This window comes from Mus caroli, unplaced genomic scaffold (genome assembly GCF_978045245.1).
Source record: "Mus caroli unplaced genomic scaffold, Mus_caroli_1 scaffold_6, whole genome shotgun sequence".
NCBI lineage: Eukaryota > Metazoa > Chordata > Mammalia > Rodentia > Muridae > Mus > Mus caroli.
The window spans coordinates 27,686,483-27,701,057 of NW_028227261.1; the positions used below are offsets into that span (position 1 = coordinate 27,686,483).

Sequence of the window (14,575 nt, forward strand, 5' to 3'; positions counted from 1 at the left end):
GGACACCGAGGGGTTTCCCCCTGGGAACCCTACTTCCTCCCTAACCCCTGGGGCAGGAGCAGTAGGAAAGAAGTGAGAGAGGTGACAAGATTAGGAACTAAGTCATCCTTTAGAGACCCACCGTGGCTTCCAGCATGGAACTGGACCCAAAGTGTTTTCCTGGGTACAAGTAGCTTGAAGTTGGCAAGGTCTGGGCTGAGGCGGGAGAGAGAATATACTCAGGCGCTTCTGCCCCTCTCCACCAACCCCTGCCGCATGGTTGACTCTCTGGTTACACTCTGATCCAGGCACTTTTTTGTTTGGTTGGTTAGTTGGTTTGGTTTTTTTCAAGACAGGGTTTCTCTGTGTAGCCCTGGCTGTCCTGGAACTCACTCTGAGGACTAAACTGGCCTCGAACTCAGAAATCTGCCTGCCTCTGCCTCCCGAGAGCTGGGATTAAAGGCGTGCGCCACCACTGTCTGGCTGGACCAGTCACTTACGAACCACCTCCAGGACTCTGAGACCCAAGCAACAGATATCCCTGGGTCCTCTACTTTAGATGCCTCCACTTCTCAGCCTTTTTCTGCTAGAGTTAATGGTTTCATGGGTCCACAGGGTCAAAGGGTTGTGTTACCTGGGACTCCAGCCCTTTTGAATACCCTGAACCTCAACCTGGGACCCTAGATCTCAACCTGGGACTCCAGATTTCTGCCCTCCAAACTACCAGAAGCCAGCCAATAGAGCCTGTGGGGTCATCTCCTCACCTCTAAGAGGAGCTATTTGGGAGGAAGGGGACTAGCAATGAACTGAAATGCAGAGGTGTCTGCGGGCATACACAGAAGGCCCCAGGAGCTGCAGCATAGGGGAGGGGCTGGAAGGCTAGCTGCCTCCTTTGGAATGCTTTAAACACTTGGGATGGCTCTGACAAGCTGTTTGACCTTGGCCAAGTTACTTAACCTCCCTGTGACCACAAATGGGGTTAATAATAGTAGCTGCCTCTGTGGGTTGCTGCACCGATGTACTCAGTTAATTCATGGAAAGCACTTAGAACCGCGTACGGGAGAGCGTATCTCGGCAGCTATTATTATCCACCGCCCTGGGATTTGGTGCTTCTCCCTCCAGCTGCAGAAGTGGCCCCTCCTCTTGCATCTCAAGAAACTGAGGAAGAAGGAGAGTCTGAGATATCCCTTCCGCTCATCCCTGCCGGTCCAGGTCATGTCTGCCCCTCACCCACTCTGTATGTCCCGGCCAGCATCCAGAAAAAGCAGGGTCACTAAATGTCATGGTTTCCTTCATGTTTTTATTGGCAGAATAAGTGAGAAGACAAACGGATGGATGGATGGATGGATGGATGGATGGATGGATGGATGGATGGATGGACAAATGAGTGAGTGAACGAATAAATGAAAACGAGACTGAATCACAAAGACTAGACCAGAGGGACTGGGTGGGAGAGTCCATCAAGCAGATGTTTTGTGATAGATTTGTGGGGTCCCCAGATCTGCTTCTCTGTCTGACATTCTGTTGACTTTCATTGATCAGTGGTCAGCAGGGGAGTAGCGGGCTGCCTGTGGTCTCCCAATCCTGGCTTTGGGAGGTGGCTCTTCCCTCTTCCCAGTGGGAGTTAGCATCCATCTAAGCCCAGGGTGCTTTTGCATCCTGCAGAGGTCTGAGTGTAGGGGAGGCTCGGAGCCAACTCACTGTCTATCCTGGTGTAGGGCATGGAGGCTGGAGGAGGTGCTGGTGGGCCTTGTTATCTTATTTACACGTCACCCCTTCTGCACAGCTGGGCCTCGGTGCACCTGCCTATCAGCAGGCAGGCTAGCAGTGATGGAGAGTTCTCTTGGGATGCGGCAACTTCCATCATCTGGTCAGTCAGAGGTTGAGGGAGGTGGGGGGACTTGTCGATGGACACCCTCTGAGTTCTAGGGCTAGCCCTAGGCTCACTTCAGACAATGACAGTGTGTGGGCCCATGGGTGTGATATTGTGTGAGAGAGGGCCGAGGCATGGTGGATAGGTTAGGTCCTGGTGTATCTGCAAGGAGCATTCCCTGTGTCTACATTCATGATTTTCTATGTTTACATGTTGGCCTGTATCCTTTTACAGCAGGATTTTTTTTAAAGATTTATTTATTTATTATATCTAAGTACACTGTAGCTGTCTTCAGACACACCAGAAGAGGGCATCAGGTCTCATTACAGTTGGTTGTGAACCAACATGTGGTTGTTGGGATTTGAACTCAGGACCTTTGGAAGAGCAGTCAGTGCTCTTAACCTCTGAGCCATCTCTCCAGCCCCTACAGCAGGATTTTTATGTATGATGGTGTGTGTCCCAGACTGGAGACTTGGTGGGTGTGGATAGTTTTGGAGTGGGGGCAGTATTCATGTGTGTGTGTGTGTGTGTGTGTGTAAAGCCAGAGGGCAAGCTTAGGCAGTGTTTTCCAGGAACTGTTCATTGTGGGTTCTGCTTGGTTTTGCTCTGTTTTTGAAACAAGGCAGGGTATCTCAAGGGAACATGGGACTTGCAGATTATGTGAGGGTGCCTGGCCAGTGAGGCCAGGGATCCCCCTGACCCCACCTGCCTCTCTAGCACTGTGGGCTCTGAAGGTTGATCTCAGGCTCCCATTGCTTGCATAGCAAGTATCTGACTAGTTGAACTATCTTCCCAGCCCTGGCCTTGCATATTAGTTTTGTTTGTATAATTTCAGCCTAGAACTCACTCTGTAGGTTAGGCTGGTCTTGAACTTGTCACCTGTGATGGCTAATCTTAGGTCAACTTAACACAAGCTAGAGTTATCCAAAAGGAGGGATCTTCAATTGAGAATATGCCTCCACAAGATCTGCCTATAGGTCATTCTCAATTAGTGATTGATCTGGGAGGGCCCAGCCTGTTGTGGGCGGGGCCATCCCTGGGCTGGTGGTCCTGAGTTCTTTAAGAAAGCAGGCTGAACAATCCATGGGGAGCAAGTCAGTGAGCAGCACCCCTCCATGGCCTCTGCCTCAGCTCCTGCCTTGTTTGAGTTCACGTGGAAGTGTAATCTGAAGAAAACTGCTTTTGGCCATGATGGTTTCATTACAGCAACTAAGATAGCATTCTCCTGCCTCAGTTTCCCAGTCTGAGGGGTTTCCATGGGAACTTCATTCAGATCAGAAGAACCTTCAGGTCCATTTCTTTAGAGCAGATGGAAGACCCTATAAGGAAATCCAAATTAACCAAAGAGCCCCTAAGGACTCCCTAACTCTCCTCGAGCTCCACTTCCTGGAGGTGGACTCTAGCTGCACAGGATCATGGATCACCAGAATTCCTAGATTCCTCAAGGCACCCTTCCCTCACTCAGCCCCATAGAGAGACAGGTCACATGTAAATCCCCTCTCATGGACAGTGGTACTATGCAGAACTGAGTATGAGTCACGCATGCACACATACACACACACACAGAGAGAGAGAGAGAGAGAGAGAGAGAGAGAGAGAGCCACAGATCTACCAGACCCAAGCACATGAAGAACACACAATCATGTTTACATCATGACACATCAATATAGGTTAATATAAATGTAAGTATACAGGTGCATGCATGCTGACATGTTGGAACATATCTACAAACTGATGACATGTTCGCACATGTCAGCATGTGTGAATGCTTAGAAGCATAAGCATGCATCATCCTTGCATATACATTCACACACATTCTGTCCCCTCCTGTCCCTTCCTACCTTCAAGCCACATCTCCCATGCTTTAGCTCTCACTAAGATGACCCTAAGCAAGGTGGCCATCAGGAGATGGCAAACATGGTATGTATGTAAATATGACCCCATGTGTATGAAGCTGTGTGTTTATATGTCTATATTTAGGTTACTATATATAGCATATACTATTTATTTCTAGCTCTGTGTGACATGGGAGTGTCTGTGACACAGAGGGCATTTTTCTGAAGGACTGTATGCATTTCTGGAAGGATTTCTATGTGTCTTTGTCTACCCATCTCCATCTGTGGGGATGTGAGTTTTACGGTTGGGGCATGTCTGTGCAACTATGTTCTATGGGCCATTTCTCTATATGCCTAGATGTATATACATATGTGTACATATCTAGGCGTGCCCCATGAGTCAATGGCTGTGTGGTCCAGCCTCTACAGACTAGCTCAAGTGTCTCCACTGCCACTGCCGGCAGAGGCTATGGCCAGGGTGGGGCCAGGTGAGACTGGACTGAATTCCCCGGTGGTTGACAGTCGTATTTACAGAGCTCCGAGTAGGACATAATTGCTTCTATTAATCTTTCTCCGGTTGTTAATTGCTCACTTATCGGGTTGTGTATTATGCCGACTGTTGCTCTTAATTCGCCTCCATAGCTGCAGGTGTTTGCTGCCTTATTAGCTGTTAATCGGCACAGCTAGGGATAGAGACTTAATTGGCCCCTAGAGTGGGACACAGGCAGGCCAGCCGGGCACTGCCAGCTTCTCAGCCTGTCCCTGGAACTCTCACCTGTGGAGCACAGGTGGCTACAGAGAAGGGACTGATCTACTGCCAGCAGAGAGCAGTCCGGTATACAGCAGTCAGAATGACAACCACAAGGTATGGTCTGCATACAGCCCTATCTCCTCCCAGAAGCCAAATGACCTATCAGAGCCAAACTCCTACGCCCTTCTTCATCGCCAGCCACATATTCTACACTGGACAGGAAGCAATCCCATTTATTTTAATTAAGCCTAATAAGAGCTATCCCCAGCACTGAATGGAACTGGATTTTGCCCTTTAATGCCTCTTCTGCCTCCATGTGGCTCTAGCAGTCAAGGCTGTTGAGGTCAGAAGGTCACTGGGAGAAAGCAAGGGGAGCGAGAGAGGCTCTACCAGAACAAGAAGGGCAGAGAACAGACTCGGGAAGGACTCCGCATCTTCTGAGGAGGCAGCTCAAAGTTCTGCTCTGCTCCAGCCACACATCTGCTTGCATAGACCCAAGAATGGGGAACTCACTCCCTGCAGTGCCTGCAGCAGCAAGACAGCTCTTCACCCCCACCCCACCCTGGGTTGCAGCAGAGACTCCCAAGTGTCCTCAGTAGGGAAACTGAGGTCCAAGAAGGACAAAGGAGTTGTCCCAGAGCTCAGCAGTCCTCTCTCAGTGAAAGCTAAGACAGCACCTCTCCAGTCCTTGGACCCCAACTTCATCACAGGCCTCTTAGTCCAGCCTCTCAGCCAGCTGCTGCTGCCACCTTAAACTCCGGTGCCGGCCTAAGAATGCAAGGGATCAGGACACCGTGGACTCCTTAAGAGTGGCAGCGGAGTGGAGGACAGGGTCCACAGTGCACCAACCTGGTCTGGCCAATAATTCTCATCTCACGGCTAGAATCCGGTCTGCCCTGACATCTGGAAGTTTCTCCTGCCATGTCTGGAGCTGCAAAGGAAATACATTTGTTTATGTCGGGGGTTCCAAGTGAAACTGGACTCTAAGGAGGGAGGCAGAAAACAACCATACATTGCCTACTGTGCACCAGAACATCAACGAGTGTGCGCCAAAGTTGCAGTCCACGAATCCTCACCTAACCTAGCGAGTTCAAGATTAGTATGCCTATTTACAGAGAAGGAAACTGAGTCACAAAAAAGGGCACAAACCTAAGACACAGCCAGAAAAGGCAGAACTGGGGTCCAACAAGTCACTGTTGTTTAAGGAACTGAGTCTTCGGTTAGGATGTTTCTGTAAGGTGAGTGGACCAGAGCTTATGGCCACCGTCAAAAGTCTCCCACCCACTTCAAACCAAAAACACCGAGAGGCAAAACTCACGCATGCGCAGTCCAGGTGGCCATCAGACGGGATGAAAGCAAAGCCAGGAGAACTGTCCAGGGATAGTTGCCCAAACAAGTTCCGGCTCCGCCTCTATGTTAATGACATGCAGATATATGTAAATTTGTAACGCCACTGCTTAAACCTTTGGGAGCAATAGGGTGACACCGGAGCAGTTGCTATGGAAATTCAAAAGAGACATTCTATCCCAACCCCCCGCACCAGCAGGCGCACAGACACGTGTACAAAGACCCAGGGTTCCTCGCTCTGGAGCCCAGAGGATCTCGGAGTGACAGAGGGTGTGAACCGGAAGGAACCCCAGAGACTGCGCCCAGCCTGGGGGTGCCGACTCCCGTCCTGGTGGGGGCGGGCGCAGTTCGCTAAAACCCTTTGGGCAGCGGGCGACTCCTCCTCGGCCTAGCAACCAGGGCCCTGCCCGGCGTCGCATAGCAACATTCCTAGAACCTAGCAACCGCCGATCACACCCCCTAGCAACGTCATGCCAAGCTGCGTTCCTGGTCCCTATCAAGAGATAAGCAAAAGGGCTTGAGAACTAGGAGCAGAAGGTGGGGGGGGGGGTGTCATATGTCCAGCCCCCACCCCGAGGCAGGATGCCGGGTTTCAGGATCCCTCTGAATCACGATCCCCAGGGCGAATTGTCAGAAGGCCACGTTTGCACTCCTGCTTATGGAAGGGCAAACTGAACCTCTAAGGGCAGGCCCCGCGGTGGACAGAAGCTAGCTCTTCCCCCCAATGCCTCTGCTGTCTCCACAGGAGAAAGCCCCGGGCCAGGGAGAGACCTGTGCTGCAGTTTCCCCAACCTCAGCAGCGTTAGGAAAGCCACCCAAGTTGCGGCTCCGAGAGGAGCTGCAGGTTTGCATAGTAATTTGCTTCATTTGCATTTAGCGCTGAGGCTGCCGCAATCCCGTGCACTCTGAGCCAGAGAAGTTCCCTCAGGAGCCCCGTTTCTTTCCCTGGTTCATCTGTCCAGCATACTCTCAGTTGCTCCCACTTACAACCCACCCTCGCCCACCATCCTCGCTTCCAACCCTTCTACTTTCTCTCTCACCCGCCCCCAGCTCAGACTCGGTCCTGCCAGCCCCGACCACCATCCCAAGGTAGAGGGCCCCCTCTGCTGTCGGCTGAGGGTAGGGCAGCCGCAGAGCTCATGGGGTAGAAAGAGGGGCTCCAGAATGAGGCATGATTTGGATACTGCAGCAAAGGGGCTGGGGGGCGGGGGGGGGGCGGGATAGGGTGAGAGGAGTAACAGGGAGGGGAGTAGGAGGTTGTCCTGAGTGAATCAGTCTGGGAAAGCTAGCCAGTCCCCAGACTCAAAGCTGCTGTGAGACGCTCTCTCCAGATCCAAGGCAAGGCCGCAGTGGTCAACCTCTATACCACTCAACAGGCCGAAGGTCTTCTCAGGCCTAAACCCTGGCTGTCCCTGGAGGTTGGCAGGACCTGCAGAAAGCATTCACCTTCAACAGAGACCCCACACAGAGAGGGACCTGAGGTCACAGACGTATATGAGAAGCCCCCTCACAGATAAACACGGGCATGGTCTCCCAGGGTACATGATGGTATTTTGTGCCAATCCCTGCCTCACCTATCCAAAAGAAAAAAATTATTGCTTCTGAAATTTAAAACAACTCCTGGAACTGCAGAGGCGTCTCAGTGGCTAAGACTCTGTTAACACCAGCATTAAAGGAAGGGGGATAGCAACTAGCCGACGTGTAAAGCTTGCTGGCTAGCCAGAATGGTGAGCTGCTGGTTCCGGGAGAGAGCCAGTCTCAAAACAGTCAAGTGGACGGTGCTAGAGGAGGATGACAATGCTCTTCTCTGACCTCCGAGACCCACAGGTGCATGTGCACACCACAGCTAAGTGAATAATAAAACAAAGCCACCCTTTTAACTTTCCTAACACCCCTACCTGCCTGTGCCTTTTTCTCTCCTCCACCCCATCTGTCTTCTCTCCCACCACTCATTCTGCCCCTTAACTCAGATTAATTTTAGATAGTGTATTAGTCTCTAGAGGTACAGAACTTATAGTATATGTGTGTGTGTGTGTGAGAGAGAGAGAGAGACAGAGACAGAGACAGAGAAAGAGTGAGAGACAGAGAGACAGAGAGAAAGAGAGACAGAGAGACAGAGACAGAGAGAGATTGATTTATTAGAGTGGCTGTGGTCCAGCTAGTCTAACAATGGCTGCCTACCAATGTAAAGACCAGAATCCAGTTCAGTCCACAAGGCTGGATCTTCAGTTGGTCTTCAGTATACACCAGAATCCCTGAGAAATAGGCTTTAAGGCCAGTAAGGGAATGGACTTGCTAGAGAGAGCAAACAGACGAAGAGCAAGCCTCCTTCCCCCATGTTCTTTATACAGGCACCAGCAGAAGGTGTGGCCCAGATTAAAGGTGGATCTTCCCTCCTCAAAAGATCCAGATTCCTGCTTTAAACAATTTAATTAAGAAGTCTTCAAGGAGCCTGGCCTTTAATCCCAGCACTTGGGAGGCAGAGGCAGGCGAATTTCTGAGTTGGAGGCCAGCCTGGTCTACAAAGTGAGTTCCAGGACAGCCAGGGCTACACAGAGAAACCCTGTCTTGAAAAACCAAAACCAAACCAAACCAAACAAAAACAAAAAAGAAAGAAAGAAAGAAAGAAAGAAAGAAAGAAAGAAAGAGAGAGAGAGAGAGAGAGAGAGAGAAAGAAAGAAAGAAAGAAAGAAAGAAAGAAAGAAAGAAAGAAAGAAAGAAAGAAAGAAAGAAAGAAAGAAAGAAACCCTTCAAGGGCATACCCAGCCATTTAGATTTTAATTAATTCCAGATGTAGTCAGGTTGACATGCAAGAATAGCCATCACAGAAAGGTTTTACTGTACGGCACTGGCTGGGCTGGAATTAGCTATGCAGAGCAGTCTAGATTCAGATTTAAAAGATCTACCCACCTCTGCCTCCTGTGCATTGGGATTAAAGGTGTGCATGCTCACACTTGGCTCAGAGGCTTTTGTTTTGTTTTGTTTTGTTTTGTTTTGTTTTGTTTTGTTTTGAATGTCTCCAGAAGCCACATAGCAAGAACTTTGTCCTGGGATAAAGTGTTGGCTCGGGAACACCCAGTCAGCAGCTGGGGAAATCATGCATTTGTGCACAAAAATTCAAAGATACATCAAGCCACACCTGGATGGGACTAGAGACTCCTTCTCAGATATCAGATACAATTCTTACTTTGCCAAGTTTTTATTGAACCAAAAAATCAACATCAAACAGACTGCAGAACAGATACAAACTAGGCAGGTGTGGGAGAGCTCACTCGCCCCTCCTCAGGTTCAGCATCGGTAAAGGAGTCAACACTCCTGTTCTGGCGGCTCTAAAGGGTCTGACCCCTCTGGCAGGGGACAGTTAGAACCACCTCCGTCCATGGGGCCCAAAGAAGGTCCAGGGGGGTCTGGAACTGCAGATCCTACAGTGAATGGGGGCAGGGAATCCTGGCTTTGGGGCCACAGTGAGGCCTGGAACTGGTGACTCATGGTCACTAAGACCTTGAGGTGCTGGAGAAGGTCGTGGTGGAAACAGGAGGCCCTGTGGAGGTGCTGTCCTTGGCCAATGCCAGGGAACACTGGATCTGCTGAACTGGGATGCTGGGAATAGCGCCAGGCTGCTTCTGGGGACCACTGTCCCCACCCAGGTCCCTGCCTCCCCCTGCCTCTAGGGAGGCTCTGTGGAGCACAAACACTCCTTGGAGTCAAGCTGCCCCTGGCCAAGCTCTGCTTTGGGTCCTCTTCAAGGGGAGATGAGGTGGCCTCTGACCTCCTATCCTCTGGTGAGTAGCGGATCCTTTCCACTCTTTTGCTGAAGGACACGGTCTTTGGGACCTTGTTCGACACAGGGATGGACATAGCTGTGTCTGGAAGCTCATCCTTAGGAAATAGTACAGCTAGTAACAGGCTCGTGTGAGTAATTTCAAGACCTGAAAAGAGGAGGAAGAGGGTTCCAAGACCTGGAGGAAGTAAATACACTCATACACACACACACACACACACACACACACACACACACACACCAACCAGCAAAAGCTGCAGTGAACCTGGAGTTTTGGTCATGAGAACTTCCTGACACTGAGGTGGGAGAAAGCAAGCAGGCAAATGAGCCTGTCTCAGAGTGCTCGGTCTAGGTGATCAATAGTCATGTGGCAGAGGCTAAGGCATGGATGGTTTGACCTCAAGGCTTAGTGAAGACAGTCAACACCATCCCGGGAGTCGGTGTATCATCATCTGTCTTTGAGCCTACCACAAATTGAGGCAGTGGCTTATTGTAGAATGAATAAATGAGAGGTGGACGTATCACTGAGAGAGAGAGAGAGAGACCTCATGAAGAAAGGTGTACCTAGACAAGCTGGCAGCTATGTCCCAACACAAGCTGGGCTTTTACCCAGAACAGCCTAATGGAGGACATGTCAACCAACCTGCCTCCAGTACTGGGAACTGCAGCCCAGCCAGGCCTTAAGGCTTTTTGCTTCAGAGCAGGCAGGCACATCCTACTTGTGAGTCCCTAAAGTCCTTTTCCACAGGTGATTTCCTAGGGCCACACCTAGGCAGATCCCTGCCCTGAAGCCAAACCTAGCTAGCTCAGCAGCAGATACAAGCATGCCTATTCCTCTTGGCTGCTACTTTTGTTGCAAGCTGTCTGGATCTGCCTCTGCCCTGGCTGCTCTGTAGTTCTATTTGGGCATGTAAGTGGTTCTCACCTGGGCCCCCCAGAGGGCGCAGCCTGGCTGGCAGAGGCTCAAAGGCAGGCAGGGGCAGCAGGACCATTTTCACCTGCGGCACAGTGGCCAGGCAGTGGCACTGCTTGTTGTTGAGGTAGGAGTAAAGCAGACGGTAGTTCTGGATGTCCCGAGACCCGTGGGGACACAGCCTGATCACACAGATGTCCTGGAGGATACAGAGGAAGTGGCAAGGGAGCAGTCATCCTCTGGGCTTGCAGGCACACTCAGGACAGCAGACCTCTGAGAGCTACTTCCTCTAGCTCAGTGGTTCTCAACCTTCCTAATGCTGAGAGCCTTTAATACAGCTCCTCCTGCCGGGGTGACCAACCCCCCAACCATAACATTATTTTCGTTGCTACTTCATAACTGTAATTTTGCTACGGTTATGAATCATAATGTAAATATCTGATATTTATGCAGGGTAGCTGATGTGCGACCCCTGTGAGAGAGTCATGGGTTGAGAACTGCTGTTCTAGGAAGAAGCAGGAAAGGGGAATCATGCCCAAGGGTCACTGGTGAGCTAGCTGGGGAGGGAAGGAGCTGAGACGTGGGGGCAGAAGAGGGCAGACAGCTTACCTTTGCCTTGGATGGGCCCATACTATCTAGAAGATCCCAAACATGGCTTGGAGGGAGGCGGCCTGCTGAGCGGATGACATCCGGGAGAGCCTGTTGGGGCAGGTGGTTGGTCAGCACCCAGCTTCCCTCCCTCTTAGGCTGAATCATTTCCCATTACCTCAGGCCAAAGTCAGAGGAGGAGGACAGTGTATCCGAACCCTCAGGGACTCCTCCAGAGAGCTCTAACTACCCCCTGGAGGCCTACAGCCTGTCCTGCCCCAAGTCCCATGGGTCCTCACTCACTCCTTAGCCCACTAATAGTTACTCATCAGTCACCCCTAAAACCCTCCTGTGAACTGGGGGGCTCTAGGAAGCTTCGCAGAGACTCTTCCCTTATGTCTCGGGGTAGAGTTAATAGCCTGAGTGTGTGTGTCAGAATCAGGCTAGGGTATCGTCTGCCCTCCTGCTTCGTTAGCACAAGGCTCACTGGAAGAATTGCCAACTGAGCTGAGAAGGGTGTGAGGGCTGTAAGTACCTGGACAAGCTGACAGCTGTGTCCCGAGATCAGCTGGGCCTTGGCCCGGAAGTGCTTGATGGAGAACATGTCCAGTGAGCCCTCCCAGGGTGTAGGGCTGGGCGGGGCATTTTTGGGCCCAGCAGGCATCTGGAGCCTAGAAGAAGGGATAGGGCAGGGCCAAGCAAAGTCATTCATTGGGATGTCCCCAGGGTCCCTTCTGTTTGCAGAGCCAGTACTGCGTTCTCATTGCCGAGACCCGAACACTGATTCAAGCACGGGCCTTGAGCAGGAGAGAACCAGGAAGGTGTGTGAGTTCCACCTCAGATACTCAGATACAACAACAGAGGCTCACAGGCAAGGGAAGACACGGTCATAAGGAAGGACGCTCCTGCAGTGTGTGGATGCTGTTACTCCAGCTGATGGCCTCCCACACCTAGGATGCTGGGTTTCTCACCTATCGGCTACCAGTCATACCTGTCCTGTGGCTCCTTGGGGGGTGTCTCCCCAACTTTGAGCACCTCTGGAGAGGACACAGGAGATGGACCTGGGGCTTTCTGGATGGCATTTTCCTCCCTGTTCATGATGGCCCCGGAGAAGGCTGGCAGTTTAGTTGAGGATTTCCGATCTGCAAAGAGCAGAGGCAAGAACTGAACTGTGTATGCGGAGGGAGAAGCCAGCCCGCAGCCTGACCTGAAGCAAGCCTTGAGCCAGCTTCATTCCAAGGTGACCTTCGGGCATAGGGTCTCCCATTCTGCCACTTACAAACCCAGCTACCCACCCACGTTGTAGCTGATGTCCACTTGTAGCTCTGGCTGGCTACCATCATCAGCCTTCCTGCCTTCCTCCCCACCCGTGCAGACTTGACAGTTAGAGTCACATTGGTGGTGCTGGTGCCAATTGGTGGTGCCCTCCAGAGGGGTTGTCAGGGGCTGTAGGCTGCACTCTCTGGGCACCATGGGTTCCTGGAAAGCACAGGGGTAGAAGGGGACAGATGGCAAGGTGGCCATGAAGATCAGGAGCCCTCTATATGTAGAGAGTCTCAAAAATGTGGTTTATTATTTTTTCTAAATATGTTTCTATATTCCAAAAACTGAAAAATGTTAAAGAAATGTTGGGAAATTATTTATTTAATAATTGTAAATAAAACCCCACCATTTGTTCAGACCATGGTTGGTACACTGGGTATTATTTCAATGTTTTCCTATGCAGAGGGTCTGGGGATGCTCTTATTATAGCTGGGGTCACATATTCTTTGCATCCTCCCTGTATCCCACTCATTGCAGTGGACACGTCTGCCCCCTTCTCTAGACCTCCTCCCCCGTGGGCCAACTGTGTAGCAGTTGCTAGACAACAGTAAGACTGTTGCTAGACATTCAGGTCACCTCCAGTTGTCATTAGCAAGACGCCCCAAAGGCATCTTTGTGCACAAAGTGTTTTCCTAACTTTTGCATCTTTTCCTTGGGTCAAGTCCTCAGAAGCAGATGACAGAGCCCAGGAGAGTAAATATCGTAACCACCTTCGCCCTCACAATAGGAATCCCTTTTGTTCGGAAGGTTTGCAAAGATCTCAAAAGGCTGCCAGGTGCACACGCCTGCTCCACGCCAGGCCAGCCCATGACACTGAGCTGCGGCAATGGTTCGGGTTTCAGCACGAACACCAACTGTCAGTAATCGCCATGTTCAAATGAGGTGCTGTTTGTGAAAGGGCCACGTGGCAGGTACTCAGTAAGAGCGAAGATTGCTCTTCTCTGTCACCTTCCCCTTCTCCTCTGCCATCTCCTCTCTTCCCTTCTCCTGACACCTCTCTAATGCTGACATGCCAGCCTCTTGAGGGGACGTGCTTGGCTCCAGCTGAGGAGCAGCTGCACCCCCCGAGGGCTCCTCTCTACACAGACAGTGATTCTTCTTGGCTTGAACACTTGGGGTGGGAGATGGCAAACCCCCAAGTATTATCTTGTCAACCCCCTTGTCATTTCCCCCAGGGCCTGGCACCCAGGAAAGGCTCAACAAATCTGTACTGAGCAAATGAACAAGAGCTAAGAGACTTGCCAGCCCTCCACCCATCTCCTAATCAGAACCAGATGACAGCTGACCCATAGAGACCTCAACCAAGCCAAATCGGCCTTCTGAGAGTAATGGATGTGGGGACAAGGGGAAGGTCTTGCGGACCACAGGTCACTGAGGTGCTGGTTAACCAAGTTGAGACACATAAGCCAGGCTCTGGGTAAGATGGAGGTGCTCTGCTAGAGGATGGTGCTCCACCAAGGGATTCAGCTGTCCCATCAGTTAGAGGCCTAAATCTTGGACCTTCTCCAGTGCAAGGGCAAGCTCGGAGGAGGGCAGGGTGTCCCTGCCTGTGGCAACTCCAAGCAAATAAACGCACTGATAAAACAGGCCTCTGTCTCTTGCATCTAGGAAAATCCTTTGCCTGAAGCCAGAGTGGTTGGGGCTCGGGTGCCTGCAATGATAAGCCTTTAGTGCCACCTGTGCAAGTGTTCTGGAGTTAGGCTAAAAGAAGGGCGACCAATGCCAGACCTACTGTCTTAAACATGGGGCCCACAGCGTAGGCAATGGCCTTGCTCAGGGCCCCATAGTCAGCAGGGTAAGAAGTACCTGTGCCTATCTCAGGTCACCCCTTACCATCAGGTCTTCCAGGGTCAGCATCTGGTCCGAGTCCCGTGGGATCTCTACCTCGCCCTTGTGAGTCAGTTTGGAGGCGGGAAGTCTGTACAGTTCCTTCTGTTGTTGCTCAATGATGTCCAGGCCCTGCAGCAACCAAGTCAAACTCAGCCAGGCGCCTCTGGCCACTGAGGACCCAGTCCCTCCCTTCCCTCCTTCAAGGCCCCTCCCTTGGGGGTTCCCCTCATTTTCAAGCCTCTCTCCGTTCACTCAGAAAGTCAGCCCCCCTCAGCCCTACCCTTCCGGGTCCCACTGAAGTCCTGCCTCCTCTAAGAAATGTCACTGCAGTTGGCCTTCACCCAAGCCCAAGTCA

The 14,575-nt window shown here is 51.3% G+C and overlaps 1 protein-coding gene across 1 annotated transcript in view; it reads right to left on the bottom strand.

Annotated features, from left to right (window-relative positions):
- Nucleotides 1-9,091: 9,091 nt before the first annotated feature.
- Nucleotides 9,092-14,575, bottom strand: part of Spocd1 (SPOC domain containing 1) — a 28,881-nt gene continuing 23,397 nt past the window's right edge. Inside the window, exons 10-16 of the mRNA XM_085838393.1 lie at nt 14,224-14,349; nt 12,363-12,546; nt 12,059-12,209; nt 11,603-11,738; nt 11,089-11,178; nt 10,492-10,678; nt 9,092-9,714 (exon numbers count right to left, since the gene is read on the bottom strand). Of these exons, the coding sequence (XP_085694519.1) occupies nt 9,092-9,714; nt 10,492-10,678; nt 11,089-11,178; nt 11,603-11,738; nt 12,059-12,209; nt 12,363-12,546; nt 14,224-14,349 (1,497 nt within the window). The remainder of the gene's footprint in view (nt 9,715-10,491; nt 10,679-11,088; nt 11,179-11,602; nt 11,739-12,058; nt 12,210-12,362; nt 12,547-14,223; nt 14,350-14,575) is intronic.